The sequence below is a fragment of the Leopardus geoffroyi genome, chromosome C1, assembly GCF_018350155.1.
Source record: "Leopardus geoffroyi isolate Oge1 chromosome C1, O.geoffroyi_Oge1_pat1.0, whole genome shotgun sequence".
NCBI classification, from domain to species: domain Eukaryota; kingdom Metazoa; phylum Chordata; class Mammalia; order Carnivora; family Felidae; genus Leopardus; species Leopardus geoffroyi.
The window spans coordinates 72,376,501-72,394,694 of NC_059328.1; the positions used below are offsets into that span (position 1 = coordinate 72,376,501).

The following is an 18,194-nucleotide window of genomic DNA, read 5'->3' on the forward strand; positions in this document are numbered from 1 at the left end:
AAATGTTAAAGTACCTTTGGGCCTGGAACCCCTGGGCTTCCTGGAAGGCCTGATGGCCCCTTGGCTCCTCGAGGACCTGGAGACCCAGCTGGTCCTGCTCTTCCTGGGCTGCCTCTGGTGCCCTAAATAACATAGGTAAGAAATAAAAATTGGGGGTATTTCCTAAAACTTCAACCAGAGGCTCAGTAACTGTAGGAGGCGTTGGTGTTCTGAAAGGCTACTGTTGACACACTGCTCAGGTTTGAGAGTTATCCTGGGCTTCTTTCCCAAATAAGTGAAATATTTAAGTCATGTTTTTACCTACCTAAAGTCTGTAATTATAGTTAATATAATGGTCTGAGGTATTTAAAATGAAAATACTGAGGCAGTACAGTCTCTTAGTACCTTCTGATTTAAATAGCCTAGGTGTAAAGTATGTTCATTGTATTCTAACTTTCTGTATTATATTTGGGTGTGCATGACAACTCTAATAACTGATTAATGTTTCCTTAAGAAAAAAATTCTATGGATATTAACCAGACTTACTGTGGTGATCATTTTCTCAATATATACACATATTGAATCATTATGTTGTATACCTAAAACTAATATAAGCTCTATGTCACTCATATAGCAATTAAAATTTAAAAAGTTTAAAAACTTTTTTTTTAGAGTTTCTGAGTGGTTCATTTGTTAGCCCAGCAAGGAAAGTCACTTACTGACATGACTTAAATCATGTACCCAAAGTAAACTTGTTTAAGATTAAGTTAGCCTTTTGGCAAGAACAATGGCCTGAAATGTTGAAGACATTGGAGCAGCATCAATAAGCAATTAAAAAACAAGGTAAATGCTTTGGAATGGTTTTCCTTGCCTCTTGATGAACTGACAGATGTTAGCATTACAACTCAGTTGTTTATTTGGGGAGTCAATGCTGTGTTAAAGTGACTAAAGAATTAACGTATATGAACAGTTTGTAATTGACTATAGGTGAGGAAATTTTCAAAGACATTAAAGCACTAAATCAGTACAACCTCAAATGGAATCGGCTAAAATGTGATAAAACTGATAGCAAAGCATTGGGCGAAGATTTACTGGACAAATTTACAAAACTTGTGAAAATGTACAGTACTTAAAGCTAGGGATATTCATTTTATTATTCACCATCAGTTACACTGAGGAAAATACTTGAATCTAGCATGTATTGTTGAACAAGTAGTGTCAACAGTGAACTCCATTGACTCTTGCAACCTTCATCCATTCTGTGATTTTTTTATGTGAAAATAGAACCTGAATATCCTCATTTTCCCTATCACAAAGCAATTTGATGGCTTGGCAGGGATAAAGTTTTCCTGAGATATTTTGAGACCAAGATTGAAATTGTTTTGAATGAGAAGAACCACCCTCAACCTCTATTATTGAATAATGAGTGACTTCAGAAATTAGATTTTGCTACAGACCCTATAATGTTTATCAATGAATTCAACCTAAAATTACAAGGCAAGGCAATGCCTATTTGTGAAGCATGTACTGTGGTAAAGTCATTTCTTTTTAAGTAATCTCTATGCCCAACATGGGGCTCAAACTCACAATTCAAAGATCAAGAGTCACATGTTCTACCAACTGAGCCAGCCAGCCACCCCGTGTGGTAAAGTTATTTTGATGACAACTAATGTTCAAATCACAAGTAATGTGAAGCAACTTTTATATATTTCCTATTGGTGTCAAGAATTAAAACAGTAAGTGAGACTGTCATTTCCATATAAATTTGTAGTGGGTAGATTTTCTGAGCTCAACTACTGCCAGTAGCATTTTTTAGCACTAGAGACAAGAAATTTGTGTACTTCAAAGTCCATTTAACTGTGCAGCTGAGAAGTTTTCACCTAAAGTCCAATTGGATATGAATAATATGCAATGTAATGACATAATAGAAGGCAAATATCAAGAGAAGATTCTAACAGAATTTTATAAATTCCTTCCAAGCAATGAATAGGCACAGTTAAAATCATATGTTTGTGACTTTGGTAGTACCTATCTGTGTGAAAAGAATTTTCAAAGATGAAGTATGTAAAACATGCAAAATCTCATTATAGGTCAGCATTAACAAATAAAAAGAAAATTTTGATGATATGGAACTGTAATAAGCTAAATGTTATCTCCCTCCCACAAATAATTCCATTTTTTCTTATTACTAGAATTGTATTACCAACAAAAAGTTGTGCTAAATTTTATTTTGAATTGCATGAAGAAAAACTTACTGAAAATCTATTTTATCTTTTGTTGCATAAGTTCTTAAATAAAACCCTTAATTTTGCCTCTTGCCTTTCAAAGCCTAAAATAGTTACCAATATTTACAGAAAACATTTGTTGACCTTTGTTCTAAATTTTTTTTTTTTTCAATGTTTTATTTATTTTTGGGACAGAGAGAGAGACAGAGCATGAACGGGGGAGGGGCAGAGAGAGAGGGAGACACAGAATCGGAAACAGGCTCCAGGCTCTGAGCCATCAGCCCAGAGCCCGACGCGGGGCTCGAACTCACGGGCCGCGAGATCGTGACCTGGCTGAAGTCGGACGCTTAACCGACTGCGCCACCCAGGCGCCCCTGTTGACCTTTGTTCTAGATGACCACTACTTTCTCAGTTGATTCCTGGGATACTAAATTGGGTTGTGCAATCATTCTTTCATGCATTCAGCAAAAAATTGATGATGATATAGAATATCATCTATGTGAAAGGAAGGTACCATGGGAAGCCATATGGGGCATACAAATATAAATATGTTTTTGTTTTCAAGGAGCTTAACATTAAGTGCAAAGGATAAAATGTAATTATATAAACAGTTATAATAAATACAGAAATATTTTAAAAATTGCCAGATGAGAAGAGAGATAGAAAGCAAATTCTAGAGAGGTTCTGAATAGGGGAAATTACTTTTGGTGCTGATCCAAACAGGAATTACTGATAAAGTAGAGTAGAACTAGATCATAAGATAAAGATATTGCCCTTAAAGTTACAAATGTAATAGGAAAGATGATTTGCTAAAGAGAGTATTCCTGTAGAAGGCCTGGTTGGGAGAATAGGATTTAAAGATAAAGCCAACTTTGAATATAATACTAAAGTATTTTTCCTTTTTTCTCCAAGTTATTTCCTCCAAATTATATCATCACATATCTTTTTATTTTCTTACTTACAGTGAATAATTCAACATAGTTAAAGAATTACCTTTTCTATGTAGATTTTCTTCATGATCACAAAACTCACTATAGTAATGAATGTAAATGTATTCTATATCACTACGTGCCATGTACTATGCTGGACACATAGAGAGAGATGCCTACAGAGTATAGGTTCATATTCCTAGGTTGACCTTTAAACTTTTTTTGTCCCAATCTACATTAGCCATTTTCTCTTTCATCATTTCTCTACATTAGTGGTTCTTGATATATGTAAGGAACCATTATGAAGACAAAATAGGGGAAGAGAGAAAGAAGGAGAGAAGGGGAGTAAGTGAGAAAAGAGAGGGAGAGAGGGGAGGTAGAGACAAAGAGACAGAAAGAGAGATGGAGAGAGAGAGACAGAAAGAGAGATGGAGAGAGAAATGGAGAGAGATGGAGAGAGAGAGAGAGAGAGAACATGTACACACACACACACACAGAGAGAGAGAGAGAGAGAGAGAGAGAGAGAGAGAGAGAGAGAGATCCACATTGTGGACTTAAGTTTCAGGTGGTTATATGGTTCTTACATATTGCTTGCACCTTAACCTAAGTGCACTTATCTCTATTTCCTTCCCCTTGTCACATGAATTTGAGGACCCTGGATGCATGTAATCTATCCTATTTCTTTCCCCCTGCCACACAAATCCTGGATTCAGGACTTGGTGTCATTTAAAAAATTTTTTTAAATCTTTATTTATTTTTGGGAGAGAGACAGCTGAGCAGGGGAAGAACAAAGACAGGGAGACACAGAATCCGAAGCAGGCCCCAGGCTCTGAGCTGTCAGCACAGAGCCTGATGTGGGGCTCAAACTCACAAACTGTGAGATTATGACCTGAGCCAAAGTCGGACGCTCAACTAACTGAGCCACCCAGGTGCCCCGGGACTTGATGCCATTTTAGAACTCATTAATGCAAATGAAAGCAAATCCAGTCAGTCACCTGAGACCTTGAGATAAAATTTCAAAATGTTTAGTGAAGACGTAGGTGTCATACCAATGGTCAGGTGTCTAATAGAAATAAGACTTTATAGAAAAGGCAAGTCTCAAAAACAAATTTTGATGAATAGTGCCCTCTCCACGAAAAACAAAAAAAGGTGAAAAATGTAAAGAAACCAATGGCCTGCAGAGAAAGCAGATTCTAAAAGGTCATATAAAAGATGGAAGGAAGGGTATGTAAGCAAGGAAAAAAAATCATACAGACTTAGGTTAATATATAGACTTAGGTCCAGTGTTAAACTAGGTGAAATGTAAGGATTTTTTTTTAAAGTGGATTGTCTTGCAAAGCTGTGAATAGCCTCTCCTTGGATGTATTATAGAACTAATAGATGCCACAGGGAGAGGATATCATATAACAGATTACCCTAGACAATTTGAGGATACCTCAACGTTCCAAAATTCTGAAATATTAGCACTTTACTTGTAATTTTAGGCAATTTTTAAGACCTTTATTTGCTAACAGTAAAAAAAAAAAATGTATCTTTTGGGTAACACATGGACAATGGACATTCAGACACTGCTGAACGCTCCTGAAGTCAATAGGTCTTTTTAGCTGAGAATAAAAAGGACCCTAGAACTAGTCCGTAGGGTTAACTGAAAACTAGAAACTTTACTTGCAGGGCTATCACATATTTAGCACAGCACAATGACTATGTTCCAAGTCATTTACTGTTCATGTTGGTTTCTTAGAGAGAAATTTGAGGATAGTAGCAGAGTGTTCTGTACAAAGTTCCAAACAATGTTTCATACAAGTAGAGAACAAATATTTCTTATTATGAACACAAAGATGGATGAGTAATTTTGCTTTCAAGAGAAACAGATGCTTATGCCTAGGCATTCTTTCCAATGTCTTCCAAATGATTTGTCTAACACCAATAAGCAAAGAGTAAGTCATTCTGAGTGAATTTTAAAATGTAAACAAAACCACAATTAATTTGTTCACAGATGATGAAACCAATAAACTCTGGAGGAAGTGTCAGTTTTGATTGGACTGAAACCAATGACTGCTTAATCCTTGATATTCTAAAGAAACAAGTACTTGGGTCAGTAATCAACAACAATAACATCAGCCACAAGAGTTACTTCTTATTGTCATCTATGTATCAGAAACTGTCATGGTAATATGGTTGTATTGTTTTATTTAATCGATGTCAGTTAAGAAAAGATGAGGGATTCCGTGTCTTTTACTTTGACTTCCCTGTGGGGCAAGGAAAGAGTAGTTTACATATAAATTTTCCTTCAATCTGGAATTGAATGGAAAGATCTGGAAAGGAAAATGGGGTTATCTGCACATATTAGAAGGACAGAGAGAGAGGAAGATTTTGGAACAGTGATGACTGGTTTGTATATAATAGTGAAACATCACAGAGAATGTCCCTAGGTCTCAATTTAGTTGCCTTAATCTCATTAGGATTGAAACAACTATATTAAGAAATAAGTAAGAAAGAAATAAAATTTGCTAAAGACAGGCAACAATAGAAATCCACATTTTAAAGTAGATTAACAAAGGGGTGCCATCTTTAAAACTATGTTGAATGAAAAGATAAATATTTTTAAAAAAAAAATTTTTTTTCAATGTTTATTTATTTTTGGGACAGAGAGAGACAGAGCATGAACGGGGGAGGGGCAGAGAGAGAGGGAGACACAGAATCGGAAACAGGCCCCAGGCTCTGAGCCATCAGCCCAGAGCCCGACGCGGGGCTCGAACTCACGGACCGCGAGATCGTGACCTGGCTGAAGTCGGACGCTCAACCGACTGCGCCACCCAGGCGCCCCAAAAGATAAATATTTTTAATGTTAATTTTATTGATTTCTCAACAACAGAATAATAAATTTAAAGTGACACTAAACTTCAAATTAGTTGATGTTTTCCTTTAAAGTAGCACCTTGAAAATTACTGAAAAGTTTTTTCTTTCCCTACTGCCAAGCATTCTTTGTGTTCCTAGCATTATATTTATGTAGTTATTTATTGTGTGAGAAAATAGCAATTAAAATTAATTTGCTTTCTATAGAGCAAAAAATAAGTATGATGCCCTGAATTTTTTTGCATTATTAGGCAACATAAGTACTGCATTTTTTGTTTAAGCCAGCAAATCAACGAGTTAATAAAAGTAATGCTTTGCTTCCTTTACTCCAAGCAACTAAAAACACTTCTGTTTAAGTAAGAATTTCTCATTTTATTTGGTTTACTAAATATATCCCTCCTAGGAAAGAATTGGCTGTTTAAAAAATATGGGATAGGAATTATTAGGTGATTATATGCAAGGCTACATTATATCTAAATAATGTAGCATTCATAACATTTTCCTTCAGTGCCAGTCATAAGTAATGCGGCCAAAGGCTGGAAATAAGATTTATGAATGAGCTGTATACTACAGTTAGGAGATAGCTTTAGTTTTGAATCTCTAAACATATTAAAGCTTATGGAACTTGGAGCAGGGTTGAGACAAGCCAGGTTAGCTTGACTTAGGTCTATTCTCAAGAGTATACAAAACTAACTCTTGTTCAGCCTTAATGAATGTAGGCATTTCAACATTGTATTACCTCACAGAAATTATTCACACATTTCCATTAGAACAACTGGTGGTTTGTCAGTCTTGTAAAATGGACAGTGCAAATGTCACTCTAATATTGGGCAAAATTAACGTATCTTACGAAATCTCCTTTACTCAGCTCAGAACGTATAATCACAGGACTAACAAGGACTGAAAGAAGTTATTTCATTTATGCTTTGGCTCTTAGACATGTCTAGACTCACACTACTATGAAGAAATAAATGTCCATCTTTTATTTCAAAAATAACAAATCTATACCCATATTATTTTATTTGATCCTCAGAATCCTGTGAACATGCTGATTCTTTCCTGACTGCAGGTTTTTCCATTTTGATTCCTTCACATAGCGTGTTCTTCCTTCATTCTGTATATACCTGGCTCAGTTTTCTGAAGGGATATATAGTATAAATACACCCCAGTATGACTTCCTCAGTGAGGCCTCCACTGTCTACTCCATCTATAATCTACTTCCCACATGTTCTATTGCAAAACCCTATTTATTTCTTTCATAGAACTTAGCACAATTTAGAATTGCCTGATTTGTTTATATATGGACTACTACTCAATTACTAGGCTGATCCATATTGCATTATGAATTGTTTTTAGGTCTAAAATGGTCAAATGTCAGAAGTTTCTTGCTGTTTCATGTATGTTTCATGAAGGCAATTCTTTGTCCATCTTGTTCACTGCTCTATTCTCTAACTCCTGGCTCATATTAAGCACTAAACAAATATTTTTGAATGAATGAATGTTTGCTTAACCATGAATATCAATTACTATGGAAAGATGATAATAGCTCAATAATAGACATTCACATAGAATGTCTCATTTGATACTCAGAAAAACCATATGAGTCAGGTATTTTTGTATTGCTGGTATAGATGATGCTTAAGACATTAAGTAGGTGACACATCCTAACTTCATTCGGGTCTCCGAAGTCATTGTTATTATGCAAAGAATATTCATTCTTCAAATATTTACTGAGTTCCTTCTATAGGCCCGACACTGCTAAGTGCTAGGGATGCAAAGATGAATAAAACACGATCCCATTCTACAAGAGTTTGCAATCTTTTGGGGGCAGAAAGATGTGAAGATATGTAATCAGCAGCCATATGATCCATCCTCTGATGGAAGCAGTGTATACAGTATACATAAGTTCAGAGCAGGGAGGCTTAACTCTGACTGAAGAATCCAAAGAAGAGTGTCTGAAGGAGGCAACCGTTCAATTAAGTCCTAAAAGAGCAAGAATTACTCATCCTAAAGTCAGAGAGAAAGATGGAAGAGCTTTCCAAGCAGAAGGCATAAATTGCATGTACAAAGGCATTAAAGTAGGAAAATATGCAGAATTTGGAGGAATGTCTAAGTAATTAAGCATATCTGAAGGGGCACAGTATAGTGGTTAAGGACATAGGTAGGCTCTGAATCTACATTGCCTGATTTTGAATTCTGGCTCTATTATTTGTTGTCTGTGTGGCCTCAGGCAAGTTACTTAGTCTCTTGGAGTCTCACCTTCCTTTTCTGTAACCTGGAGATAATAGCTCTACCTACTTAATGATTTTTTTGTGAGGATTAAAAAACTTCATACATATTCAGCACCTTGAATAGTGCCTCGCACATGCTAAGTGTTTAATAATTGTTAGCCGCCATTATGACTGAAATGCACAGCAAATGTGAGGAGAAAAGTGGACTATAACACTGGAAATGTAAACAGAGGCCAGATCATGAAGGATCAACATTCCAAGAAGACTATGAACTTTATTGGATTGAGAGTCATTGGAGACTCAACTAGGAACATTACATCCTTTAGCAAATCTTTCATTTTGTTGCTAATAAGCAGCCAAACAGACTGTGTTTTGTCCGCTCTGGAAGAGTTCCTAATGAGCAGTTAATGGGCCAAAACAAGCAGCAGGGGGAATAGAGAGAAAGTAGCAATCAGGATAAACCATAATTGGAAATCACCCTCTTAATAATCAAGAGTTGACAGGATCTGCTGATGGTATGTTTCTTTCTCCAAAATACTGTGAAGAAAGAAATGTATCTTCTCAGAAACAGAAGTTTCTTTAGTGTGACTAGCTCACAGGCTAGAGAACACACCAGATGGGTGGCAGGGCTGCTGGTGTTCTTTAACAGAGGCTTCCATGGTGGTCTTCCTACTCTGTGTTTGGATTATGAGTGGGCTGATGAAGTGTGTTTTTCCTTCCTATACTGGGCACAATCCACAAGTGGAAAACTTAAGACTTTCGATGTTCTTTTAGGACAAGCATCTCATTTTATACAACACTTAAGCTTATGTTCACCTGACAAAGTGCAAAGTCAAGATTGAAAGGCCTTGATTTGTCTTAAGTCAAGATGTTAGTTTTGTTTCTTTCCCTCTTTTCCAATAACCAATTTTATAAGTTGCAGCAATAAAAAAATAAAAAGACCGGTAAGCCTTCATTTTGATGACAAATAGATTTATGATCTTTGCAGGGAAAAGTTGTTTTCCTTTTTCATAAATGATTGAGGCACTACTGAAGTCCAACGCAATGAAAACAGCATGGTAGACTCATTTACTACAGATGTGCTAAATTGACGAGTCTCAAAACACTCATTTATACAGAAGGAAATTCACACAGGCAACTGTGAGTCTCCCCAATACTATCCTTTAGTTATAGTCACATGACCTTGGAAAAACACTAAAACTGTGGAGTGAATATGCCAAGAATTCTTTAACTCCTTGGCCACATCAAAAAAAAAAAAGAAAGAACATTGTTTAGGAAAATCAGGCAGTTGCATAATGCTAGAAATCCCAGAATAAATATTTTTCTCAGTGGAAAAATCCAGCAGTCTTTAAAGGTAAGCCAAGAAACACCACGGTGCCATGATTTAAAAAAATAAAATAAAAATTACAAAAAAAGACCAATGGAAAGATGTCCTTATCCGTTGTTGAAAATATTCCAGGGAATATGCTAGTATTTAAAGACTGTGTTACTATCTCTTAAGTAGTTTTTCTACTGCCACAGTAAGTTTCAGAAATAATTACTTAGAAATCATTTCACCTAATGACCAGTTTGGCCATTGTTACCTAATGTCATTGAACAGACCAGTTCCTTATAAAAACTATTATTCTGATTTCATATCATATATTCTACAGGGAGCAGAAATACTTACAGAAAAATTTTCTGTATTCTTAAATACCAATGGCATGTGTAAACCTTGGGGCTTTATTTAAAGGGGATTCCTCAAGGGAAAGTTAATTTTGTTTTTATTTTGAAGGCTACAAAACATTTCAATATTTATGACATTCTGATATTCAAAGTATGCATGTGAAATTTTTCTTATTCTTTGAAAATGCTAAAAAGTAGGAGATGATGAATTATGATCTGATACCTAATTTCTTACTAATAGCAATAGCAGATACCATTCAGCTTCATGGATTTGGGAGGTATACAACATTATTGTAATTCATTTCAACTCCTTTCATCATAAGATTCCATGAGGTTTTTATACAAGTCATGTATAAAGGGACATGTGGCTCTGAATCTGTTTTTTAAAAATGACTTCCTAATTAGAAGTGGAATAGCTTACAAAGTGGAGCTAGAATATGCATGTTTTATTACCTAATTCATACTCAGATTCTCCTTGCTCCTCATTATGTCTTCAGCGTCTCCATATCTACTAGGTCTATCTAGCATTTAAATGTGGTTAAGCTTCTCTCACTTAAAAATAACTTCTACTGTAATTTCAGTTTCATCACTAGTTATTGCCCTCCTTTCTCTTTCAGGGCCAAATTTCTCCATTGAATTGTCTGAATATCTTGATTTCCTCACTGTCCACTCTCCTCAAGCACTGCAATCCTATTTCTGCATCCCCCGCATCAGATCAAATGGTTATGTGCTGATGTTACCGATGATCTCCATATACTAAAGTATAGTGGTTATAATTTTATCTTTTTAGATTTTGGTACTAGTCAGTGTCTGTATTTGCAAATACCAGAAAATAATCCTGGATAATTTAAACAGAAAATTTACTGAAAAGGTCCTGAGTAGCTCACAGACAAATCCAGAAAGCCAGGTTCGGAAAATGCATAGAATTGAAGGAAGTTTAGGTAGCCAGAATTTGGACACTGCAGAGTGCATCACCGCAGCTTGCTAGACATGGACTCCAGTCACCCCTGGAACCTGAGTGCTATTGGGGTTACTGCCACTGCCACTAGAGTAGAATCTCTCTATTATCCCTGCTTCTGCGTATCACTAACTCCCCAGCCAAAGGGCTAGCTGGACATGACTGATTGGTTAGGCCTAAGTCATAGGCCTGTGTCCTTGTTTCAAGGAGGAAATGGGAAGTGAAAATCTAGAATCTGACTTCTGTAGAAGGTGCCCTCCCCCCACCAAGACTCAAAAAGGGAGTAAACATAAACATTTATAAACATAAGATGGGGTTAAAATGCTGAGTAGTCAAAAACCAAAAAAAATAAAATTAATAAAACACATGTCCATCACAATCTCTCAGGATTATTAGATCTAGTTGATGACTTTTTCCTTGAAATATTTTTTTTCCTGAGTTTCTATGACATTACATTCTTTTTCTCCTACCTATTACGATCACTCCATTTCAGTCTCCTTTGTAGTCTCCTCTTCCTTCTTTACCTGATTTCTAAATGATAGAAATCCTTACAGCTCAGTACCAGACCTTCTTTCCATCGTTTATTTAATATTTGTATTTTTCTTCATTTGTTCCCCAAATCTATTCACTGTCGCTTCTCTATCTTGCTGTTTGTCCTGGGAATTTGACCTTCATGGACTGTTATCATCTGGGTTCCCTTGTCCTCTCTTCACTTTCAGTTGGGGTTGGCCAATGGGGTGCATATCTCTAGGATATTAGAGGAGAAAGGAGTACTATATTTATTTCTTCCATTTCCTCCTGGCTTTGACATTCTGTCAGTGGCTAGGTTACGTTCAAATACAGCTCCTGTAAGGTGCCCCTTTTCCCACAGCTCCAGCCCTCAGCTTGGCTCTTGACTTGACATTATTTCTTTCCTTTAACCTTTCAGGTCTAAGGACAGTAACCACATCCTACCGTTGATAGTCTCTGGATTCTCCCAACATCCCTTACTGGATGTCTTAACCCTTTCTTCATTTCTGTAAATATTTTTTTCAAAATTCAAAAGTAGAGTATTTCATCTACTTTCTAACATGACTCTGATTAAGTACATTTCTATATGCTGATGACTCTCACATTTATATCTGACATTCTCTCTGAGCTCTAGGCCAGAATATCTAATTGCCTAAATGTCATAACGTTACCCATAAAATTTGGGCTTCCTTCACTGTTTGCTTTTTTTCATGACGGGCAGTATAATGCACCAAGTTAGGAACTTGCACAAGTTAGAAATTTGGAAGTTATCCTTGACATCCCTCTCCTTCCCTTACCTCCCTTAACCAAATATCAAGTACTGTAAAAACTACCTCCAAAATACCACTAAATCCACCCACTTCTTTCCATTTCCACTTCACTAGTCTAGTCCAAACCATGAATATATGCAGCCTGAAATATTGCAATAAATAGTCTTCTTATTAGTTGCCTGTATCTATGCTTGCCCCTTTCAATCCATTTTCCATAATGAAGCCAGAGCGAGTCCTTTAAAAATGGAAAATTGGGATAATGTCCCTCCTAACCTCAATGGGGTACTAGTATCTTCAGATAATGCTCAATATCCTTAACGTGTCCTTCAATATTCACATGATGTGGCTCTTGTGTACTTCAATGGCATCAAACTGTATCAGCATACATCTTGTTCACTAAACTTTAGCCATAATTGCTAATGTTCTAGTTTTTCAAACACACTATGTTCTTCCTAGCTTTGTATATGCTGTCATCTCTGCATAGAATGTTTCTTTCAGGCTTTCCTCACTCACAATAATCATTCCTAATTTATTAACTCCTACTTATTCTTCAGTGTCATCTCTTTCTCCCTACCCTCTCATATCAAGCCACTTTACTGACATAAATTGCAAAGTACATAATTTGATAAGTCAGCATAAAAGATTTCACACATTTGTGAAACCATCATCACAATCAAGATAATATATCTGCCCCCTCCCCCAAAAGCGTTCCTTTGGTAAGCCCTCCTTCTCATACCTCTAGCACTCCCATCTACAGGATACCCCCAATTTGCTTTCTGTCACTACAGATTAGTTTGCAATTTTTAGGATTTTACATAAGTAGAATCATACAGTATGTGCCCTTTTTTGTCTCTTTTTCTTCACTCAGCATATATATTTTGAGATTCACTCATGCTATAGCATGTGTCAGTAGCTCATTCTTTTTATTGCAAACTAATATTTCATTGTACATACATACCACAATTTGTTTAGCCAGACACCTCTTGAAGAACATTTGGGTTATTTCCAGTTTAGGGCTATTACAAAGATAAGTGCTATGAATATTCATGGACAAGTTTTTGTGTAGATACATGTTTTCATTTCTTTTGGCTAAGAGTAGAAAGGCTGGGTCATATGATAAGTATGTTTAATGTTTTAAGACACTGCAAATGTATAGGAATTGATGTCTTAATGGTATCTGATCAATGAACATGGTATATATGCCACTTATTTAGCTCTACTTTAACTTTTGTCAGAAATGTTTTATAGTTTTCAGCATATAGATTTGCACATTTTTGTGGTCATGTTATCCCATTTTGGCACTATTGTCACTACTTTTTTTTTTTTTTTTTTTTTTTAATTTTTTTTTTCAACGTTTATTTATTTTTGGGACAGAGAGAGACAGAGCATGAACGGGGGAGGGTCAGAGAGAGAGAGGGAGACACAGAATCGGAAACAGGCTCCAGGCTCTGAGCCATCATGAGCCATCAGCCCAGAGCCTGACGCGGGGCTCGAACTCACGGACCGCGGGATCGTGACCTGGCTGAAGTCGGACGCTTAACCGACTGCGCCACCCAGGCGCCCCTGTCACTACTTTTTTTTAAATATTACTTTCTGATTGTTCATTGTTAGTATATAGAAATACAATTGAAATTTGTATACTGATCTAACAACCTGCAACTCTGGTAAATTCACTAATTTTTTTCTTGTAGAGTCTTAAAGATTTTCTACATAGATGATCATGTTGTCTATGAATAAAGAGAGTTTTATTTCTTCCATTTTACTTGTTTTTATTACCCTCACTAGAACCTTACTTAATTGATTAGAACCTCCAGTACAGTGTTGAATTTGTCATATATATGTGAGATATTTGTAGGAATATGAGGCCTCAATGGTTAGTCTCACAAATGCCTACACTGGAAATACTTTTTGGAGGAAGTACTGAAATAATAATAGAAACAAATTCAGGAGATTCTATAAGGGATATTGAAAGTAATAGTGATCAAATAGCTTGATTATTACTCAAGAAAGAAGCAATGGAAATAAAAAGAGAAAGTAAATGCATAAAAACTAAAAGTAAAAATCAAGGCAATATCAAAAAGTGATGAAGGCAAAGAGTAGTTTATAGAGACAAAAGGAAATGAGAGGACATAAAAGTGCTTGTTTTGTTAGAAATACAGATGGTGATACATTTAACAAATCAATACAGTTAATACATGCCAATATATACATATTTTGTTCTTAAGTTCAGTGCAACTGGTACAAAACATCAATCAAAAAAGAAAGGGCAACTTTTATTTTATTTTTGAAAAAATTTTATTTATTTTTGAGAGAGAGACAGAGTACAAGTCGGGGGTGGGTAGAGAGAGGGAGACACAATCCCAAGCAGACTCCAGGCTCTGAGCTGTCAGCACAGAGCCCGGCGTGGGGCTCGAACCCATGGACCGGGAGATCATGACTTGAGTGGAAGTCAGATGCTTAACCAACTGAGCCACCCAGGCACCCCAAGAAAGGGCAATTTTTAAACCAGCAAAAGAAAATTTAGTGTATAGAAATCAAGAAAGAAAAAAAAGAAGACAGAAAAGAAATAAGACAGTATAAGACAAGGAAAAGACAGAATTAAGATGGCAAATATTCTTAACGGAGAAATTTTAGATGCGTTCTCTAAGATCTGTGCAGTAGAAGAATGTCCCCTATTGCTACTACTGTTTAACATAGTATTGAAGGTCCCTACCAACTTATGTGGAAGGAAAAAGAAGTGAGTGTAAGGAAAGAGATCAATCTGCCATTATTTGAAGGTGATATTATCTGTTTTAAAAATCCAATAGAAACAAAAGCAAATTATTAGAAATTAAAAAAAATACAGTTGTATAGAATATAACCTGAATTCGTGACATTCTTTAAATAAGTAATAACTAACTAGAAAATAAAATAAAAAATAATACACAAAGTCTTTATTAAGAAGCAATACTCCATATTGATAAGAGCAAAGAATATGGAGTTAGGCTGTCTTTTAGCTATGAGACACTTGAAAGTGATAATCTCAGTGCCTCAGAATGTATGTAGGTATGTATGTATTTTTTTTTTAACTGAGGTATAATTGACCTCAGTTTCTAGATGCATAAAATGAGGATTGTAATTGTATATATCTTATAAGATTGTAAAGATTAAGTGAGTTGATGTAGTCAAACACTTTATCATGGTACCTGGCACATAGTTAGCATTATATGAAGTTTTGCTGTTATTATTATGGAAATATTTCATTATAGGACAATAGAAAATTATAAGAATAAATATTTCATCTATTTGATTAACTAAATGGTAAGTTATGAATTTTCTCCCAATAAAGCTATAAATTCAAGACAAACCCAATGACAATTCAAGTTTTTGTTTTGTTTTTAGAGAAACCCAGCAAATCTAATCTCAAATGTATGGGGTAGAAGTGTAAAGAAGGGGAACTTGCCCCATTAAATATGAGGACACATTGCAAAGCCATAGAATAAGAACAGTGTGATAATACAAACAGACCAGAACAATTTTTTTCTGTAGAAGGCAAGAGAGTAAATATTTTAGATTTTGTGAGGCCCTTGGTCTTTGTTGCAACTACTGAACTCTGCTTTGTAGTACAAAAGCTGCCTTCAATGTTCCAAAGGTGGCTTAAGATATTTGATGAACTCAAAACACAGTTGGGTTGTATAGTCCCTAAAATTGTGCTTCTTTATGGTTCTTATTTATAAGCTTTTATATGTGCAAAAATGGCATATATTATATATGAGTTATTAGATATAAAATATGCAAGAGAATGTACTCGTTGACATTCCCTGGAGATCATAAACATAATTCCAAAACAACTATTAAAGCAGCGATTGGCTAATCTGAGACAGTATCAAAACTAATAAAGCTAAAATATATATGGTCTAGCAAAAAGACACTTATAAATAAGAACTAAAAGGAAAGAGATATTCATTCTACTCACAGGAAGTCCCTGTTTTCCTGGTAGCCCAACTTTTCCAGAGTTTCCTGAAATGCCATCGGCTCCATGGTATCCTTGCATGCCTTTTGGCCCAGGTAGGCCTGGAAGACCCTTGGTAATTAAATTACATGGATTATAGACAGATGCTGTACAAATGTTTAAATGACAATTACCTTTGGGAGGGGGATGTTTACATTTTTAATACCCTACCCCAGGATAAATTTTCCTGTTTCCTGAATTCCTTTTTGGATTCCACAGATCAGGTAACTCTTTAAAAGTTCCCTAAACAGAAATGCCACCAAGCTAACTAAAATGTGCTGTGTAAGCTTTTCAGCTTTAGTGTAATTCTCTGATACTTTTCATTGTACTGGCCCATGCTTTACCCAGCTATGGTGAAAAGTCAGCTATATGCATCTGTCAGCATAGGAAACAGCTATCATTTACTATCTGCAAAACCTCATGCCATATTATTTTCTCAAGAAACAAATTACAGTTCTTTTTGTTATCAATTTGAAATAGATGATTATATGACTGAATAAAGGTCTGAACATTTTTTTTCTACTCTTGGGTAAGTGGATATTACCTATATGAATCTCTGGTCTGAATGTGCGCTTATATTTTGTGTTCATTTTCTCTTCTTTTTTGAGCCAACACAGGCCACCCAAAGTAGACATCTCGCCCTTGGCTGGGGAAGACCAGCAGGAAGTAAGTCTTTGCTAATAAGCCAGTCAACACATATTTGCCTGCCTAGAGGAAGCTGATGGCTAAGGTAAAATCAATCTTTATTCTGTGATGAAATGATTTAAAACATTCTTTTCTAAGACTTTCTGTTCTACTTGCCAGGGAACTGAGAGGCTGAGTCCTTCCATTACAATCCAGCTTAGGTTTTTTATTCATGCTTGAAGATCTCTGACCTTTCTCACCAATCATTTAGTTATATTTCAAGTTCCCTGTTTTCAGTGGTTCATGATCAGAGAGTAGCATGAGTCCACAGAGAGAGCTCCATAACACCGGAAAATAGCATCCTTCAACTGCTGAGACTTGTATTTGCACAGCAAGCTTGGTTTTGAACTCATGGTCATATTTTGTTCCCTCTGTGTTCCAGCGTGGGCTTAAATTATTTTTTGAAGACAAGCTGATTTATCCAACACTTGTCATAATTGGCCCCAAACCTTTCTGCTTGCTGAAGTTGCCAATTCTATTTAGAAAAACAAGAAAGATGAAAAGCGTCTATTACTTACAGGAATCCCAGGTTTCCCAGCAGGGCCAGGAGTGCCTTTTTTCCCTTTAGGACCCTAAAAATGTGAAGCATAGCTGTAATTAATTGTAATAAACTTAATTGAACTGAAGGCATAGAAAAGAACCCTGAGACCTGGATGCCACAGCACGTAATGCCACTAACTAGCTGTTTATCATTGAGATTGTCATTTAACTTCCCTGGGAGTCATTTTCTTTATCTGAAAATGAGAGTTTGACCAGATAATCTATGAATTTGCATCTAGCTCCAAATTCTATGGTGTAAAAATTTAAATACTGGCTCTAAAAGGGAACTAAATATTATTTAATAAATGTCCACCTTTTCAGACAGAGCTTTTGTCTTCCTAATGAAAGTGGCAAAGTGATTTATTAATTCAATAAACATTTACCAAGTTTTACGTATCAGGTACTCTGTGCTCTGTTGGGAGTGCAAAGTCAAAGTTACTGCTCTCAAGGCACTCACAGTGTAGTAAGGGACATGAACCAATAGCCTAAAATATGCTTATCTGGAAGCATAGACAAGAACATACTTGTGAATCAAAGAAAAGATATTTATTTCCCACGGAACTCTTTGTTTTTCCATGTGGGAGATGTTTTAAATCATAATTGATTCAGCAGTAACTGGTCTGCCAGGGTAGTTAGGAATTTTGCCCTTGCAAATCATGCCATTATTGTGATGATATCCTAAAATTATTTTAAAAAGAAAAATGTGGAAAAGAGTGACCTAGTTCACAAATAAGAAAAAGAAGCATATTGTCATTACCAGACACATTTCTCAGAAGTCATCAAAAGTTGTCACAAACAGGATAATTCCACCGAAACGGGATGTTAAGTTATTCACATTTCAGATAAATTGTGCCAA

General features: G+C 35.8%; 1 protein-coding gene across 5 annotated transcripts in view; it reads right to left on the bottom strand.

Moving 5' to 3' along the window:
* The window catches only part of COL24A1 (collagen type XXIV alpha 1 chain), a 397,210-nt gene that overhangs the window by 48,763 nt on the left and 330,253 nt on the right, over positions 1-18,194 (bottom strand). For all 5 annotated transcript variants that reach the window (XM_045478122.1, XM_045478119.1, XM_045478121.1 and 2 more), the window contains 3 exons: positions 17,317-17,370; positions 16,079-16,186; positions 15-122 (listed from right to left, as the gene is read on the bottom strand). In XM_045478122.1, the coding sequence (XP_045334078.1) occupies positions 15-122; positions 16,079-16,186; positions 17,317-17,370 (270 nt within the window). The remainder of the gene's footprint in view (positions 1-14; positions 123-16,078; positions 16,187-17,316; positions 17,371-18,194) is intronic.